This window comes from Tachypleus tridentatus, chromosome 9 (genome assembly GCF_004210375.1).
Source record: "Tachypleus tridentatus isolate NWPU-2018 chromosome 9, ASM421037v1, whole genome shotgun sequence".
Classification (NCBI taxonomy): Eukaryota; Metazoa; Arthropoda; class Merostomata; order Xiphosura; family Limulidae; genus Tachypleus; species Tachypleus tridentatus.
In genome coordinates, this window is record NC_134833.1 from 67,193,923 (window position 1) to 67,214,692 (window position 20,770).

A 20,770-nucleotide genomic window follows, 5' to 3' on the forward strand; every position below is an offset into this window, starting at 1 on the left:
CAGTTACAAGGTAGAAACATTAATAACAGCTATGTTCTACACAGAATACTCTCACTTATAAGGTATTAATGTTTATGATAGCTGTGTTCTGCACTCAATACTAATGGTTCTAAAGTAGTAACGTTTATGATAGCTATGTTGTACTCATGACACTTACAGTTATAAGGTGGTAATGTTTATGAGGTAGCTGTATTTTAGACAAAATACTATCAGGTATTAGGTAGTAATGTGTATAATATCTGTGTTCTATGCATGATACTAACATTTATAAGATAGTAATGTTTATGATAGGTATGTTCTATACAACAACACTAATAGTTATAAGGTAGTAATTTTAATAAAGCTATGTTCTACAGAGAATACTATCACTTATAAGGTAGTAATATTTATAATAGGTATGTTCTGCATTCAATACTAATAGTTCTAAAGTAGTAATGTAAAGGATAGCTATGTTGTATACACAATGCTTACACTTATAAGGTAAGAATGTTAATTATAGCTATATTTTACATATAATATTAACAGTTATATGGAAGTAATGTTTATGATAGCTATGTTCTACACACAATACTAAGAGCAATAATGTATTAATGTTTATGAAAGCTATGTTTTACACACAATACTAATAGTTATAAGGTAGTAACTTTAATGAGGTCGCTATGTCGTACACACAATACTAATAATTGTAAGGTAGTTATACTTATGATAGTGACATTGTACACACAGTACCTGCAATTATAAGGTACTAATGTTTATGGTAGCTGTGTTCTACATGTGATACTAACAGTTATAAGGTAATTTTTATGACAGCTATGTTCTACACATGATTCTGAGAGTTATAAGGTAGTACTGTTTATGATAGATATGTTGTACCCTCAATACTAACAGTTATAAGTTAGTAATGATTGTGATAGTTATGGTCTACACAGAACTACTAACAGTTACAATGAATGGTGTTTATGATAGCTGTGTTCCACACACAACACTAAAAGGTATAAGGCAGTAATGTTTATGATAACTATGTTCTACACGTGATACTGACAATTATAAGGTAGTAATATTTGTTTATAGCTATGTTGTACACAGAATACTAAAAGTTATAGCATAGTAATGTTTATGATACCTATGTTCTACACACAATACTAATAGTTATATGGTAGTAATGTTAAGGATAGGGATGTTGTACACTTAGTACTAAGAGTTATAATTTAGTAATGTTAAAGATAGGGATGTTGTACACTTAGTACTAAGTTATAATTTAGTAATGTTAAGGGTAGTGATGTTGCACACTTAGTACTAAGAGTTATAATTTAGTAATGTTAAGGATAGGGATGTTGTACACGTAGTACTAAAAGTTATAATTTAGTAATGCTAAGGATAGGGATATTGTACACTTAGTACTAAGTTATAATTTAGAAATGTTAAGGGTAGTGATGTTGTACACTTAGTACTAAGAGTTATAATTTAGTAATGTTAAGGATAGGGATGTTGTACACTTACTACTAAGTTATAATTTAGTAATGTTAAGGACAGTGATGTTGTACACTTAGTACTAAGAGTTATAATTTAGTAATGTTTATGGTAGCTACATTCTACACATGATACTAACCGTTAAAAGGTAGTAATGTTCATGATAGCTATGTTCTACACAAAATACTAACAATTATAAGGTAATAATGTTTATGGTAGCTATGTTCTAAACATACTACTACCAGTTATAAGTTAGTAATGCTTATGATAGCTATGTTCTACACATGATACTAACAATTATAAGGTAGTAATGTTAATGATATGTATGTTCTATACATGATACTAACAGTTTTAAGGTAGTAATGATTATTACAACTGTGTCTTTTACACTGAATACTAACAGTTAAAAAGTAGTAATATTCATGATAGCTATGTTCTGCACACAATACTAACAGTTATAAGGTAGTAATGTTTATGATTGCTATGTTCTACACCCAATAATAACAGTTATAATAGATAGATGTGTTGTATACACAATACTAACAGTTAAAATGTTAGTAATGTTAATGATAGCTATGTTGTACACACAGTACTAACACTTATAAAGTAGTAATGTTCTTGATAATTATGGTCTACACAGAGCTACTAACAGTTATAAGGCAGTAATGTTTATTAGAGCTTTGTTCTACACACGGTAATGACAGTTATAAGGTAGTAAGTTTAATGAGGTAGCTGTGTTGTACATACAATAATAACAGTTGTAAAGTAGTAATATTTATGATACCTATGTTCTACACACAATACTAACTGTTAAAAGGTAGTGATATAATTATAGCTATGTTATTCACACAGTACTAACTGTTAAAAGGTATTAATGTTCATGATAGCTATGGTTTATCCTCAATAAAGCTAGAGAAGATTCTAATTCTTGTATGTGACAGAGAATAGGCTAAGATTAATGTTATATTTAATCTGTTTTTTAGCATTCTCAAATCATTCAATTGTGATGAACCTTTAACAGCAGTGGACTTTCTGGATGATGGAGTTACGTTAGCAGTAGGAACTAAGTTTGGAAAAATACACATATATGATCTCCGGCTGGCCACTATTCCTGTGAAAACTTGGACTGCTCACAACACATCTGTCATTTCACTTGCTTTTCAGAACTGTTCAAATGAAATTAAACCAAAAGTAAGAATGCACAATAACCAGTATAAAGTATATTCTGCTTTTCTCTGGAACAGATAATGTAAGTTTGTATCAGGTATTAAGTACATGATCTATGTTTTGTTATTTTAGAAAATAATATAATGAATTTTTATTTCAAATCACCCATTTGCTTGTTAGAGTACTAGACATGTATTTATCATACATGGAAGACCTCTACTGTAGTAGAGGAATAATTAGTAGAGGAATTAAGGAATAATGTTTATTCCTTAATCATTATTCTTACTGTAACAGTATGTTAATTCAGTTGTTTAACATGGTATTTCCTCATATGAGAACATTCTTGGCTGGATTTAGTTTGTCAATGCATGACGTTTATGTATTATGTTACCTTTCTTAGCCAGTTGGTTGCCAATCAGTAGATCCTTTGTTTCATGTTTTCTTCACAGCAGTTTACCATTCATGTTTATCATGCTGTGCTTTGAGGTGGCAGTTTACCATTCATGTTTATTGTGCTGTGCCTGGAAATGGCAGTTTACCCCTTTATGTTTATTGTGCTCTGCCTGGAGGTGGCAGTTTACCCTTCATGTTTATATTGCTGTGCGTAGAGATTCTATCAATTATTGTGTAATTTAGCTTTGTTCTCAATATTCTGTGAGTTTTTCAGCTTTAGAGCTTGACATTCAATTAACCTTGGAAGTTCCCCTGACTGTTCATAAATGTAGGATGTTTACTACAGAACTAGCTCTTAAAGATGGATAATATTTAATTTATTATACAGAAATACATCTCATCAAAACAAAGCTTGCATCAGTGCACAAGTCAGAAAAGGAATGTAGAAGCTACTCAGAGGAAGGATAATTCACATGATGGCAACGTTGTTATAACTTACTACGGTTCTTCCACAGGTATTCTTTTATACCAGTAACCTTGATTGTAGTTAATTCTTTGTATATCTAGCTTAGTACAAAAACAGAAGTTGTGATGGGTATGGGCATTTCGGATATAATTTGTAACTATATTCTTTAAGCTAATTTGAATGACCTGGATACAGAAATCTAGGTTAACAAATTAGCATTTTTCACACAAAAACCTCAAAAGGGAAAATATGAAAGTTATTTTACTTTAATAATTTGGCTTATAAGTTATAAGAAAAAACTGTTCTTTTCTTTATGAAAACCTCACAGATAAATAATGTTTTAAAATTTGTTTCATTTTTAGATACTTGAAGCAAATACTTGTACTTAGTTTTACCTTAAATTACTACATTTTAAAACAATGAATGTTGAGTGTGGTAGTGGTTGTTGGTGAAAATTTAGTTATGGGAAAAGTTTTGGAAAATATAAAAAAATGTTATATAAATTAATTTAACAAAGTTGAGAAGTTTGTTGGATAGTCAAAATTGTTTTATTAGGGAAAAAATATTACCTTACATATATTTTAACATTCTTTGAAGAAGTTACTTCTTACATGATGAGAATAGTGGTGTAGGTTTTGTATGAATGTATCAGTGTTATCAACAATCGTTTGATGATAAAGTGACACATAAAAGGCTTCTGAAAAATGATGTCTGTAGATGTGGGGTTATATGTTGGATAAAAAATGGTTGGATGGAAGAAACAGAGGGTTTTTATGAATGAAATTTGGTCTAACCAGACATATGACACGAGTAGGGTACCTCAGGGTTCTCACAGTGTTAGAATTTTTGTGATTTATGTCAATGACATAGAGAAAGTGATGGTCAAAAATTGCTTACCTTTGCCAATGATATTAATTTCTTGGTTGTTGCTAGCTGTGAAGAGGATGTTATTGATTTACAAACGGATTTATATTATTTAGTGAGTTGGGTGAATAAATGGTAGATGGGTTTTAAATTATAATAAATGTAAGATAATGCATGTGATTTTTATAATTTGAATTATAATTTGGATGGAAATAACCTTAACAGTGTTACAAAAAGAAAGGGTTTTTGTGTTTTGCCATGTCAATATTTTGATTTATCTAAGAAGTTTGCTGTTGCTGATGGTTGGACCATAAAACAATTTGAATTCTAGGTTGCATCTAACAAAATAATGAATTTAATTCTAAAGGAGTTATTATATCGTTGTTTACACAGCTGGTTAGGCTATAAAATACTGTATTCTGCCTTGGGCTTCTTACCTTTTGAAAGAAGATGTTGAGTTCTTGTAAATGGTTCAGAGGAAAGATATATAATAATGTCCCCATGGACTCAAACCTGTGTTCTGCAAACTACAAGTCAAGCACCCTAACCACCTGGCCTTTAAGCCCTGAAATTATGGCAATAGTATTTCCTTACAGTTGTGTTTAACAGCAGTAGTCTTTTCATGTCATTGGTCATGCTAAGTGAGAATATGGATAGTTTAATTTATAACTATTTATAAACATAAAGAAAACAATGGCATAAGACAAAGCAAATGGAAGGTCCAAAATTAAGTAATAAAAATACTTTACCAAGTCACATTTTACCTTTATATAACTACCATATGAAATAAGGTAAGTATACTACACAAGACAGAATTCCTGTATGTAACTACCACATGAAATAAGGTAAGTATACTACACAAGACAGAATTCCTGTATGTAACTACCACATGAAATAAGGTCATTAAAAAGATAAAGTACAACAGTATTATTTCTCTTTGATTGATTCATCAGTCAGTTCTTTCATGTATATTGTCATTATGAAATACTTGTATTATCAAAAGCTTTTATCATGTTTAACAGCACATTGGCCATTATGGTTAATGTAATATTAGTTATTTAAGTCATAAGAATGAGTGTGAACTATCACATAGGGCTGCTTATGAAGAGAAGTGTAATGGTTGTGTGTATTCTGTGAATCTTCTAACAAGTTACATGGCTGAAACATTTGAAAAAACAGTATGATTTCTAAAGTGTGAAAAACAACATTCACTTGTTAGGCCAACTTGTGAAATACAAAGACACAGGTAGTAATCCACTATAATGTAAATGAATGAAACCCCATATAGTATTAATAAAACTTATAAATGAAGGAATGATGGGTGTATCTATGTGTGTGTGTGTGTATCTTATGGAGCTTATACATTTATACAACAATTTGAAGCTGTGATCTGTTTATGTGTAATGTAACTGTTCAAAGTATGATTATTTTTACAACTTGTCTACTGTATTAAAAAGATCAAGTTAAACTGTTAGGGTTAGTACAGTCTACTGTATTAAAATGATTATGTCAGATTGTTATGGTTGGTACTGCTCGTCTACTGTATTAAAAATATTGTGTTAGACTGTTAGGGTTGGTACTGCTCATCTACTGTATTAAAAAGATTGTGTTAGACTGTTAGGGTTGGTACTACCAGTCTACTGTATTAAAAAGATTCTGTTAAATTGTTAGGGTTAGTATAGTCCACTATATTAAAAAGGTCTCATTAGATTTTTAGGGTTTGTGTTATCTACTATATTAAAAGATCCTGTTAAATTGTTAGGATTAGTGCAGTCTACTGTATTAAAAGATTCTGTTAAATTGTTAGTGTTAGTGCAGTCTACTGTGTTAAAAAGATCCTGTTAGACTGTTAGAGTTAGTGAAGTCTACTGTGTTAAAAAGATCCTGTTAAATTCTTAGGATTAGTATAGTTAGCTGTATTAAAAATATCGTGCTAGATGTTTAGGGTTTGTGTTGTCTACTGTATTAAAAGATCCTATTAGATTGTTAGGGCTAGTGCAGTGTACTGTATTAAAAAGATTGTGTTAGATTATTAGCATTAGTGCACTGTACTGAATTAAAAAGATCTTGTTAGATTGTTAGGATTAGTATGGTCTACTGTATTAAAAAAATTCTGTTAAATTCTTATGGTTAGTATAGTCAACTGTATTTAAAGATCCTGTTAGATTTTTAGGATTTGTGTTGTTTACTGTATTAAAAGATCCTGTTAGATTGTTAGGGTTAGTGTAGTCTACTGTATTAAAAAGATTTTGTTAAATTGTTAGGGTTAGTGCAGTGTACTGAATTAAAAAGATCCTCTTAGACTGTTAGGGTTAGTAATGTCTACTGTGTTAAAAAGATTTTGTTAAATTGTTAGGGTTAGTGCAGTGTACTGAATTAAAAAGATTCTCTTAGACTGTTAGGGTTAGTGAAGTCTACTGTGTTAAAAAGATCCTGTTAAATTCTTAGGGTTAGTATAGTCAGCTGTATTAAAAATATCGTGCTAGATGTTTAGGGTTTGTGTTGTCTACTGTATTAAAAGATCCTGTTAGATTGTTAGGGTTAGTGTAGTCTACTGTATTAAGAATAATCTGTTAGATTGTTAGGGTTTGCATAGTTTACTGTATTAAAAATATTGTGTTAGATTATGAGGTTAGGGCTAATGATTAGATTATTTGTTATATTTGAAATTATAATGTGTTTATACATTTGTAGTACCCCCTGATCAGGCAGACTTCAGTACCAGCCACACACTAACAGCTGTCCACGTTGACTCAACCCCTGTGACTGCAGGAGCTCATGCTATTTATTCTCCTGTTCAAGATGGTTGGTGTCTAGAAAAAAGTCTCATACTAAATTTAAAAGCAGTTTAGCTTGCACAGTAAACATAATTAAATTGCAATTTATTTCAGTTTTTCATTTCTTAATATAATATTCATACAAAACATAAATAAGAAACAAAATATGCATGTTGGCATAAGGAAAGAAAGTTTACCCAACTATTTTATAGTATATTATTAAAATATACATGTGGGTATAGTTAAAGAACATTTACCCAACTGTTTTATTGTACACTGTTAAATGTACATGTGGGGGTATAGGGAAAGAAAGTTTACCCTATTGTTATATTGTACATTTTTAAAATATACATATGGGTATAGGTAGAGAAAGTTTACCCAACTATTTTATTGTACACCATTAAACATACAGGTGGGTATAGGGAAAGAAAGTTTACCCAATTGTTTTATTGTACATTGTTAAAATATACATGTGGGTATAGGTATAGAAAGTTTACCTGTTTTGTTGTACTTTGTTAAAATACACATGTGGGTGTAGGGAAAGAAAATTTACCCAAACGTTTTATTATACATTGTTAAAATACACATGTGGGTATAGGGAAAGAAAATTTACCCAAATGTTTTATTATACATTGTTAAAATATATATGTGGGTATAGGTAAAGAAAATTTACTCAACTGTTTTATTGTATGTTGTTAGAATATACATGTGGGTATAGGTGAAGAAAATTTACCTAACTATTTTATTGTACATTGTTTAAGGTTTTCACTGGGAGACATGACCTGTGGGTACACATAGAAAATAAATACCACTAAAATTGTAATTATTCATTGAAGCATTTTATGTACATGTAAAAATGTTGCTACTGATGTGTTTTTGCAGAGACAAACATCTTGATGGAAATTCCTTTGCATATTTTTTAGGTGTAATTAAAGAATGTGGTGTGGAGTGTCAGAACAAACTATCAAGTGGTTCATTTGAGGATAGTGCAACTTTGTATTCTGGTCAGTCTGATTTTTCCTCTTGTTTGTATCAATCTGATGTAACAAAAACACCAAAAGATATTTCATTGAGAAATACAGAACCTAGTAGCTGCAGTGATGACGTAGAAATGGAACCAGAACCAATTTGTTGTAATGATGATGTAGAAATGTGGGGAAAAGAATTTAAACCCAGTGGTTCCAATGGTATTGTAGAAATGTGGGGAAGAGGTCTAGAACCCAGTGGTTCCAATGGCAATGTAGAAATGGAAGAAAAAGAACCAGAACCCAATAGTTCCAATGGTAATGTAGAAATGGGAGAAAAAGAACCAGAACCCAACAGTTCCAGTGGTAATGTAGAAATGAGAAAGTCAGAAAACTACACATGGCCCAAATCTATAAGCATTCAGAAAGATAAAAATTTGGGCAGTGAAGTTGTTGGTGATTCTAGGAGATTGGCATCAGATTTTCAGGTACTTGTTTTAATTTTAAACAACAAATTAATTTTTGAATATTAGAAACTTTGTTTAAAATGTACTTAAAGTTGATGCTATAACCTTCTGTGAAGATACGTATTTAAGATTTTTGTTATAACAAATTCTTAGTAACATAGTTTTGACTTGGTTACATTTTCCTACATCTTGAGGTATGGTTGTTCAACACAATAATTAATTCATATAATCAAACACTGATTAATTTAATTTAAGCTAAAGGTTTGTGTGTTAAATCATGACTGATACCATGTGGTAATTGTCAAGTTAGTGTAGTATCTGTGAAACATTATTGTTTTTCTCAGTTATGGAGTTTCACCACATACTGATGGTTTCAAGTATTAATTATACAAATATTTAACACCTTGTAGGAAGCAGATAAATATAATTTATATATGTGACTTTAACTAGAATGGAATATTAAGATGATAAGTGGATAAAACACATTTAAAAATGTTATTGATATAACTATTATGGCCCGGCATGGCCAGGTGGGTTAAGGCATATAACTATTATTCGATGAGTATCAGACAACTAAGAATTGTTGTATCAGAAAGGTTTGCATCTATGGTTAATAGATATTCTAGGTAATATACACATGTTTTTGTCATCTTGCCTATTTGTTTATCTAAACATTATGTTTTTACTAACAGACAATGAAGTAAGGTATATTCCAAAGCTAAGTACATTCTGTAAAATGATATTTTACGATCATCCACACCACTTGTTAGAATACTAATCAAACTATATATTACTTATATTCTCTTATACAGATTAAACAATAACATAGTTTGTCATCCTGATGATAGGAAGTTGGTTAGAAAGTCTTGTTATCTGTATAAAATACTGAATGTAATTGGATCATGGATTATCTTGGTTTTTATATATTATATAAAGTTCAACTTTATTTTATAGGCTGAATGTGTGTACCGTGCAGTAAAGGATGCTGTAGAAGAATTCAGAGATTCTGTACATAAAGATCTGTTAAATCTTCACATGGAAATAGTTCAGCTGCTCAATGAGCAAATGGTAAACAGATTAGTTTATTGTAATATTCATGGTATATTAGTTATCACATGGTAATCATCTGAAAGTAAATAATGTGTATAGAACATATTACAGATTTGATCAGTAAAATGATTAATTGACATATATGGAACATATTACAGATTTGATCAATAAAATGATTAATTGATATGTATAGAACATATTGTAGATTTGATCAGTAAAATTATTAATTGAAATGTATATTACAGATTTGATTAGTAAAATCATTAGTTGACATGTGTAGAACATATTACAGATTTGATTAGTGAAATCATTAATTTTCATGAATATTACAGATTTGATCAGTGAAATCATTAATTGATATGTATAGACCATATTACAGATTTGATCATTAAAATGACTAATATGGCCAGCAAATAAACATGGTGAAAATGTTAAAGAATTTGTAAAGTTGCCAAATTTGAGGATCATTCAGCACTTTTTGACATATTATTAAAACACAACATTTTTAGTAAGCTTGCAAAACATGTATCATAAAAGAAGGTCTGTAAATAAAGTAATTTAGACTTGTTACTTTTTATTGTCAGCACCCTAACTTCTAGATTGGAAACAATTCATTTGGGACTTTAGGCATATTCAGGTTTATACAGAGATTCCTCATATCACCAGAGTACCAAAAGAAACATGATCATTCAACAATTTATTGCACACTGAAGTCACTGGATCTCAGTCAATGATGCTTTATGATGAGTTAAACCCAAACTCTTCCACAGATCTTCACTATGTTGTGGACGACTTCATGGGTTCTATTGTATACCTTTCTGTACCTTAAATATCTTAACTAAAACATAGTTTGGTTTGTTTTGAATTTCGTCCAAAGCTACACGAGGGCTATCTGCACTAGCCATCCGTAATTTAGCAGTGTAAGACTAGAGGGAAGGCAGTTAGTCATCATCACTCACTGTTAACTCTTGAGCTACTCTTTCACCAATGAATAGTTGGACTGACCATCACATTATCATGCCCCCTTGGCTGAAATGGTGAGCATGTGTGGTGTGACGAGGACTCAAATGCAAGACCCTTGGATTACAAGTCAAGTGCCTTAACCACTTGGCCATGCTGGGCCTCTAAAACATGTATTCATGAAGTAAATAAACAAACAAAACAATAAATGAAACTAAAACAAAAGCACAAAAGTATGCATAAAACCAAATTTTTATTCATATCCACTAAACCTATTGGTTCCTGAATTATCAAACTTTTTTTTTTATCTTCTCTTTTTTGTATCACACTAGGATAGAAGAAACCAATGGCTGTATTTATACATTTAGAACCTTTGTTTCATTATCACTTTTAAACAACTGAAAATCTAATCTCAAAACCTCTTTTCTCACTCAGCAACCATTTCATTTTGAACTTCAGTCTACCTTTGTCCATTTCTTCTTTCTAAATAACAGTACTATCAGTCATCTTCTTTGACCTTATCTTTTTGTATTTATTTTTATGTTGCTTTGTGTCTTCTTCGTGTAGAACTTCAAGCTGTGTTAGTTTCTTCTGTAATACTTTCAATGCTTCCTTTCTAGAAATTTGGACTGCTCACCCATCAACATCAGATACAAAAATTCTAATGTTGCAAGTGTAGAACATGTGAGGTCCCCTCCATTTCTTATAGCTTGTTTCACTGGTGGAAATACTGGTTACACTTGAAGCAGACTCTAACTTTATATTCTGGTATAAGATACCCTTACCCTTTGCAACAGGCACAAAAATGGATTGCACCATCACAATTCACATTTCTACATTTTTGGTTGTGTTTATCTTAATATGATGATTGTCTGAAGTCATTATGAAGAAATCTGTTTATCTATGATTTCTTATAAGTCCTAAGTGTTATTTCAATGTTTTGTGTAGACAGATATTCATTCTTTGGTTCGTCAGTATTCTGTGAATGAACAACTGGTAGATGAACTGGAAAGACTGCAAGAAGAGAACAAAGAACTAAAATCTAATTTTTAGAAACAAATAGCACAATACTGTGTGTTGTAACCAGTAACTTTTGGAGAGAGGTATGCATTTTTTGTTATTGACTTGGTATTAACAACTAATACTGCTAGTTTAGGGCATACCTTAAAATCTAGCACTTAACATAACAAAGACAGTTAACATTACTGAAAGTTTTTACTTATTTTTTAAATGGTTAAACAATAGTCCTATTACATCAGATATTGTATGGTTAAACAATAGTTCTATTACATCAGATGGTGTATGGTTAAACAATAGTTCTATTACATCAGATGTTGTATGGTAAAACAATAGTTCTATTACATCAGATATTGTATGGTTAAACAATAGTTCTATTACATCAGATATTGTATGGTTAAATAACAATTGTATTATGCCAGATTGTATAGTTATGTGGTAATTCTGTAATCTATATATAAAAGTCATTCCCTGTTTGTAACATTACCTTTATTACACTTAATAATGTGTCTCAAGTTGAAGTATTAAGTTCAAATACCAGTTGACTGGAGGTTTTAATTATTTCTTATAATTATTAACACATCATGCTTCTTTAGAGTAAAATCATACAATATTTTAGTTTAAATTGGTTGTTTGAATTATTTGGTTATAAAAACTTGTGGAAGCACCACATTGAGGTCTTGGTTGTTTGTTTTTAATAGTTAAATATTTATTATCATATTTACAGCAAGCCCCTTAGGTATTCTCAAAAATATAAACATCATTAGATATATTACATGTAAACACCAGTGCCCATGTTAAACACAACTTAAATATATTTTTGACCCAATAGATAGCACTACAAACAAATTTATGATGTCTTTCAACTTAGAAAATAAATTTTTTAAAATTTATTCAAACATTTCATAAGCATTTTTTATTAAAAGTAAAACATTGGTGCATTAATATAATTTATAAAATAGAAGGCTATTTTAAATGTTTTTCTCAATGATCCACAATAATATAATTTGTAAAATAAAAGGTTATTTTAAATGTGTTTTTTAAATGTGTTTTTCAATGATCCATATTAATATAATTTATAAAATAGAAGGTTATTTTGAATGTTTTTTCAATGATCTACATTCATATAATTTTAAAATAGAAGGTTATTTTAAATGTTTTTTCGATGATCCACATTAATATAATTTATAAAATAGAAGGTTATTTTAAATTTTTCAATGATTTACATTAATGTACTATGTAAAATAGAAGATTATTTTAAATATTTTTCTCAATGATCCACATTTATATAATTTATAAAATAGAAGATTATTGTAATTGTTTTTCTCAATGTTCTATATTAGTATAATTTGTAAAATAGAAGGTTATTTTAAATATTTTTCAATGATCCACATTAATATAATTTATAAAATAGAAGGTTATTTTAAATTTTCAATGATCCACATTAATGTACTATGTAAAATAGAAGATTATTTTAAATGTTTTTCTCAATGATCCACATCGATATAATTTGTAAAATAGACAGTTATTTCAAATGATTTTCTCTGTGATCCACATTAATATAATTTGTAAAATAGAAGGTTATTTTAAGTGTGTTTGAATGATCCATGTTCATTTTTTTTTTTTGAAGTTAAGCACAAAGACTACACAATGGACTGTATGTCCTCTGTCAATTGTGTGTATCAATACCCAGATTCTAGTATCGTAAGTCAGCATATATGACTACAAAAGTCTTGAGAGAATAATAAACTTTTAATTTTTAGTTTAAAAAAGTTAGAGCAACTAGTTGGGTTTTTACTGGTTTTTTTTGTGAATTCAAATATTAATGTGATCCTAAAGAATGAGCAGCAGTTTGGAGAATACAAATCAGCAACAAAATACGTTTAGTTTTTTATAGAAACAAAACAGTTATAATATTAGTTTCAGTTTTAACACTGAAATGTTTGGCAAGTATTGAATTTTTACAAGAGAAATAAAAGTTATGATTATACTCACTTTACATTTGCAAGAAAACAAAGTTTGATCCGTTATTTCACTAGCAATAAGCAGGGATGTTTAAATTGGATTGATCTGAAAACTATATGATAAAGTAAAGCTTTCCCTGTAGAAAATAAAATTCACAAAGAATAACAAGTATTATGTGAAAGATAAGTTTGGTGTTCCCAATGTTTTATTTGGTTGTAAAAGGATATTTTCAACCATGTGAATAGAAATGTTCACAGAAACACATTTTTGATCTACTCATAACAGTTGTGCAGTACAAGGTGCCATGAGATGCATGCAGAGTTTAAATCAAGTAGTAACAACAGTGCTAGACTGACTAACTGAAAAGAGGGAGATAATTTGTTTGTTTTAATGGATTCTCAGGTTCAGTGTGTTGTAGTTAGTGCTTACCTGATGACCTACCTAATTTGTTTTTATTAGTCGTGTAGGTACCATGGTTTGCAGTCTCACCCCATTTTTTTTCTTTCTCACAGGAACCTATAACATTTTTTTGTGTAACAACCAGGTGATAGAGAAAGAGGTATGGTTGGGTTTAGGCTTGGTGTTATCTGTTGCCATAGCAATGACAACAGTATGAAGTGCGAGACTCAAAAAAGGGTTATGCATTCTACAGAAAATATGTGTGTCAATACATGTAAGCCTATATTAGTCACTTGACTGCAGCAGTAGTTTTATTTTTATGTTCCTAAATTTAAGAACAGATAATCATCATCACTTTGCCATTACAACTTTAACCTTCAATTTTGACCAAGTTCTCTGACCGATCAGAGTTTCATTGTGACGTCACAACGTCTATCATGACTCTTTCTATTTAAGATCAAACTCTTAACCTTTCTGGCTATATTGGTATCAACTAATTATTGAAAGTAAACTCCAGAACTTCAGAAAGCCATGCAGAAGGAAAGAAAGCTTTGTGTTACATGGTTATGTCTTGAATATCCAGTGGTACCCAAGACCCCCTAGAGCTGACTGTGGGCACCATTGGGTTGGTCCTGAAAGGGTCCAGAGCTTCCAAGACCTTCTCATTACACTAATGACACAGCTGACCTCACAGACAATGGTATTGCCAAAGTGAATATGTAGAAGCCTCTTCTATTATTATTATGTTATTTTCTTCATGTAATATCAAGTTTAAAGTTCAATGTATGATAAATTTACCAGTCTCAATTTAAACTTTATCTATTTTATCAGTAAACACAACATTACTGAACTGTCAGTTCCACAAAGTGAATATCTCCATTATTGGTGATAGACTCGCATAGAATCAGTCTGTGATGACACAAGTCTTTACCTATGGTTTTCTCAGTAAATACAGCATTAGTGAACTGTTAGTTCTACAAAGTGAATATCTCCATTTTCGGTGATAGACTCACATAGAATCAGTCTGTGATGACACAAGTCTTTACCTATGGTTTTCAATATCTTCAGTCATTATGTTTTATTTTTTTCTAAAATCTTGTGTGTTACTTTATATTCTGTTTTTGGGAACTCAAAAGGTGATTACTATCAGGTGAGAGAAGCTGACTCAACCTTTTTTACCATTTAATATAGAACACCAAAGTACTTATCTTTATCACCATGTTGTAATTTGTATCCACAAGTGAAACACATCATACATTTCTGATGACTTGGATTGTTACTTTTGTACTTGTAGCACTTATTAAAGTAAACAGGTATATAAAATTATACTCCTATTGGTTTATTATTGTGAAATGTTTTGTATTAATGTGTACTGAAAATATTCTTGTATTCAATTATTCATTAGTAAAGGATTTGTTCTATCTTCTATGGTGTGTTCTTTTATCATAGAATATTCATGCACTACTTGTTGTACAAGTATTTATTTATTTCTCTATGAAATGCTTAAGGTGCTATTTTGTGAAAGGATTAACAAAGAATGTGTGTGTTATCAAACTGGTTACACTCTATGAATGTTTGTTATTATAACACAAAATGTGTGCATTATCAAACTGGTTACACCATATGAATGTCTTACTATTACAGACAATGTTTGTTATCATATATATGCAAAAACGGCTCGTTTGGGTTGAGAAAATATTTTACGTAGAAGAGCGAACAACATTTCGACCTTCTTTGGCCATCGTCAGGTTCACAAAGAAAGAAAGAGGTTACTGACCGGAAGCTGACCACATGTTTGGAAGGAGTTGTGTAACTAACAATGACCGAAGAAGGTCGCAATGTTGTTCGCTTTTCTACGTAAAATATTTTCTCAACCCAAACGAACCGTTTTTGCATATATATTTCTCTACAAGTGTGTTTTCTCGACATCACTGATTAATGTTTGTTATCAACCTGGTTACATTGTACAAGTGTATGTTATTGTAAAAAAATTGTGTGTTATCAAACTTCAGTCATTATGTTTTACTTATGACATCATTATCAGATGAAACACTGTGAGTGTTTGTTAGTATAACAGAGAATGTTGTGTATTATCAAATTGGTTATATACTCCATGAATGTTTGTTAGTATAACATAGAATGTTGTGTGTTATCAAACTGGTTATATACTTTATGAATGTTTGTTAGTATAACATAGAATGTTGTGTGTTATCAAACTGGTTATATACTTTATGAATGTTTGTTAGTATAACATAGAATGTTGTGTGTTATCAAACTGGTTATATACTTTATGAATGTTTGTTAGTATAACAGAGAATGTTGTGTGTTATCAAACTGGTTATATACTTTATGAATGTTTGTTAGTATAACAGAGAATGTTGTGTGTTATCAAACTGGTTATATACTTTATGAATGTTTGTTAGTATAACAGAGAATGTTGTGTATTATCAAATTGGTTATATACTCCATGAATGTTTATTAGTATAACATAGAATGTTGTGTGTTATCAAACTGGTTATATACTTTATGAATGTTTGTTAGTATAACAGAGAATGTTGTGTATTATCAAATTGGTTATATACTCCATGAATGTTTATTAGTATAACATAGAATGTTGTGTGTTATCAAACTGGTTATATACTCTATGAATGTTTGTTAGTATAACAGAATGTTGTGTGTTATCAAACTGGTTATATACTCTATGAATGTTTGTTAGTATAACAGAATGTTGTGTGTCATCAAACTTGTTACACTGTATGGGTCTGTGTTATTAAACTGGTTACACCATATGAATGTGCACTATCAAACTGTTTATGCTGTATGAATGTTTGTTATTATACAAAGAATGCATGTGTTATCAAACTGGTTATACTGTATGGATGTGTGTTATTAAACTGGTTACACTCTATGAATGTGTATTATCAAACTGGTTACACTGTATGAATGTTTGTTATTAAAGATAAATAGACGTATGACCTGTAGATGATGACTTCAGTTTCTGGAGAATCTTTGTAGAAAAGGTAAAGATTGAAACAATCACGTTTTTTGTTTTTTTTTTTTTAGGACAACGTCATCACCCAAACTGATTTCCTCATTTTTCTTGTGTTCCAGCTAAGATGTTTCGGATAGGAAACTTGTCCAAGTTAGGTCTAGGGGATCATTTGCAAATTAAAAATTACATACGATTGATATGTTACTTGAATATCATCAAAGATATTGCCTGTCCAAAATTTCTTCTACAGTCCATCGGAATTTTGTGTGAAAAAGATGAAACACATTCATTGTCAGCGAGGTTGTTTCTACAGTGTGCCTGCCTAGTTAATGTACATATTAATTTATTCTTGTAAAGGGAAGAGCGTAGTTATATTTATAAAAAAACACTTAAAAGTAATTAATATTGTACTTGAAATATATTCATACAGAACACTGTCAAATAGTATTTCAAAACAGGTTAGAAACGATTTCAGTATTTTTATTTAAGTTACGTCACAACTAATATACTCCTGTGCTCTGTATCTTCCTTTTTTTTTCTGATGAAAATGTTTCTTTTGATTTGATAGCTTTCTAAATATATATAACGTATATTTCTACCATCTAACTTGGAGCAGCTCCATACGGTGTTCTGTTTTCAGCTTGGCTCTCCACCAAAAACTTCCTTCACAATCCCAAATTATTCTATTCTGAGGTTTGCAGTTGCACATAAGTTCAGTTATCTGCTTTGCTTGTGTCTCTGCGTGGCTTAAAGGTTTGTAAAGGGTTTCACAACAGTATGTTTCTTTAGTTAGTCCTACCATAATGTCCTGTTTGTCTATGTATGCAGACAAATATAAACACTTCATCTTGATCGTAGGTATGTTTTTAGTTAATAGAAATCCTCAGTTTGTAATTGAAGATATGATATTTGACTACTAATCTTAGCAAAGACCAATCTGTAATGGTTACGTTTTAGTCGATATTTCAATAATCTGTAATGGTTACGTTTTAATTAATATTTCAATAATCTGTAGTGGTTACTTTTAGTTAATATTTCAATAACCTGTAGTGGTTACTTTTTAGTCGATATTTCAACAAGCTGTAGTTGTATACATTTTTATATACATGATGATGTAGACATTGTTTATATACACGAGGATGTAAACATTTTACTGAAAACTCGTGTTATAATATAAGGTTTATTCAGTGTTAGTATAAAAACTTTCTTCGTACTTCTTGAGTGTTTCATTAGTTTTCAGCTGTTAGTAATATTGTTCATATAAAAGTCTACAGCTTATAAAACGTCTTAGTATGAATGTGTTACGTTGAACCTAACGTTGTTTTTTCACTTTCAACACATTGCTAAGCTATGTAAGCTTGTTTCACACCGTTTTAAAATGACGCACAACAAACTTTAGTTGTATATTGTCTGGTCAGGTTAACCAGAAGATTATTGTTTTATGACCAAACACGCGATTTGCGAATTGTTCTGAATGGACATTGCTTTGGTTTGCGATATCACTGTTTACCAAGGCCTAGTTCGCCTCGTGCACCCACCAAGTATCAACCGTAAATGTAACGTCGTCTTTCCTTCATTCTCTTCTTCTCAGGTCTGTATTACAATCATAAAACACTTGGTAAAATTTAATTTTCCCAAGTTTCAATAACTATTCCTGACCCCACATTCAGAAAATCCTTGATAACATGAAAAGTTTATCATATTAGGATTACTATTACTTTATGGTAATTATTTTTCTGTAAAACTAAAGTTTTGTCAGGTTTTAATTACTGTCATACGTTATGGCGAGAAGACTTTCTGTAAAATTAAAGTCTTGTCAGGTTTATATTACTATCATTGAGTTTCTGATCACAAAAGTGTGTAAAACTAAAGTTTTGTCAGGTTCTAACTACTAGCACTTATTTTATGGTCAGAAATCTTTCTGTAAAACTAAATTTTGTCAGGTTACAATTACTATCACTTATCATCAAAAATTTTTTGTAAAACTAAAGTTTTCTGAGGTTTTAGTTACTGTCATTTACGTTATGGTGAGAAAACTTTCTGTAAAAGTTTTATCAGGTTTCAATTACTATCACTTACTTTATGGTCATAAAACGTTCTGCAAAAGTGTCGGGGTTTAATTACTATCACATTAGTTATTATCAGAAAACTTTCTGTTAACTAAAGTTTTGCCAGGACTGTCATTTATGTTATGGTAAGAAAACTTTCCGTTGAACCACATTTTTTGTCAGGTTCTAATTACTATCACTTACATTGTGGTCAGAAATCTTTCTGTGGAAGTAAAGTTTTGTGTGGTTTTACTCACTGTCGCTGCCAGTATGGTCAGAAAACTGTAAAACTAAAGTTTTGTCAGGTTTTATTTACTGTCACTTACATGATGGTCAGAAAAGTCTCCAAAATTAGTTTTGTTAGGTTTCAATTACTATCACTAATGCTATGGTCAGAAATGTTTGTGTAAAACTAAAGTTTTGTTAGGTTTCAAATTCTATCTCTTACTTTATGATCACTACAGTTTTTTCGGTTTTAATTACTGTAACTTCGTTATGATCAGAAATATTTTTCTAAAACTAAAGTTTTGTCATGTTTTAATTACTCTCACTTACGATATGGTCAGAAACTCTGTAAAACATAGTTCTCTCAGGTTTCAATTACTATCACTAATGTTATCGTCATAGAACTTTCTCTAAAACTAAAGTTTTGCCAAGTTTAAATTACTGTCACGTATGTTATGGTGAGAAAACGTTCGGTAAAACTAAAGTTTTGTAAGGATGTAATTACTAACACTAATCTCATGATCAGAAGACTGTGTAAAACTATTGTCAGGTTTCAAATTACTATCACTATAGTTATCGTCAGAAAACGTTCTCTAAAACTAAAGTTTTGTGAGGTTTAAATTACTGTCACTCACGTTATGGACAGAAAACATTCTAAAACTAAAGTTTTGTCATGTTTTAAGTACTATCACTAGCGTTATGGTGAGAAAACGTTCTGTAAAACTAAAGTTCTGTAAGGGTGTAATTACTAACACTAATCTTATGATCAGAAGACTGTAAAACTAAATTTTTCCCAGTTTTAATTACTGTCACATTATGCAGAGATGCCAACTATTTCAAATGACTGAGAGTAATGATTGTAGACAGAGCCATTTTACAGTTTTAGTCCTTTTAGATTTGCCAGAAACAAGACAATCTGGTGAACGAGGCCTCTTTTTTCCATCTTGGGAACGATCGCATTGGTGTTTCTATGCCGCTTAGAAAACAAGAAATACCCATCTACGCGAGCGCTGATTGGCTGACAAGCACTGATGACGTAGCTATGGATTCCCCTACGTACTCAGTATGGAGGAGCACAGCACTCAAACTATTGGTAGACGTCGGAGATACAAATATTTTTTATTATTTCAAGCATAAACATGATTATCGCAAGTAGCCATTTGAACGATGTCTTTTATTTATTATCAAAATTTATTTGTATCTCACTAGAAATTTTCTTTTCACCCTTTTCAAGCCATGGGAGAACAATTTATCATTAATAATTTGGGAGTTGCAACAAGTCGTAATATTTGTCTGTATGAGCGTATAGTCGTAATCAATACGCCGAAATCATAATGATTACGCTCAAATTGTAATGGTTGGCATCTCTGTATTATGGTCGTAAAATGCCTATAATTTCAGGATTTATTTACTGTCACTTACTTTATGATCAGAAACCTTTTTGTGAAACTAGTGTTGTCAGGTGTTAATTACTGTAATTTACGTGATGGTTAAAGAAATTTCTGTAAAACTAAAGTTCTGCAGGTTTAAATTACTATCACTTAC

At 30.5% G+C, this 20,770-nt stretch overlaps 2 protein-coding genes across 3 annotated transcripts in view; both read left to right on the forward strand.

Moving 5' to 3' along the window:
• LOC143227387 (protein NEDD1-like) overlaps nt 1-15,385 on the forward strand; it is a 30,875-nt gene extending 15,490 nt beyond the window's left edge. Inside the window, exons 5-10 of the mRNA XM_076458839.1 lie at nt 2,454-2,661; nt 3,419-3,545; nt 7,055-7,165; nt 8,061-8,590; nt 9,524-9,637; nt 11,528-15,385. Coding sequence (XP_076314954.1) covers nt 2,454-2,661; nt 3,419-3,545; nt 7,055-7,165; nt 8,061-8,590; nt 9,524-9,637; nt 11,528-11,632 — 1,195 coding nt within the window. The 3' untranslated portion in view covers nt 11,633-15,385. The remainder of the gene's footprint in view (nt 1-2,453; nt 2,662-3,418; nt 3,546-7,054; nt 7,166-8,060; nt 8,591-9,523; nt 9,638-11,527) is intronic.
• A 2,257-nt stretch (nt 15,386-17,642) lies between these two features.
• Nucleotides 17,643-20,770, forward strand: part of LOC143225380 (uncharacterized) — a 65,320-nt gene continuing 62,192 nt past the window's right edge. Inside the window, exon 1 of one of the 2 annotated variants that reach the window (XM_076454666.1) lies at nt 17,643-17,810. The gene's annotated coding sequence lies outside the window, so the exon portion shown is untranslated. The remainder of the gene's footprint in view (nt 17,811-20,770) is intronic. The other variant, XM_076454667.1, reaches the window with a different exon arrangement.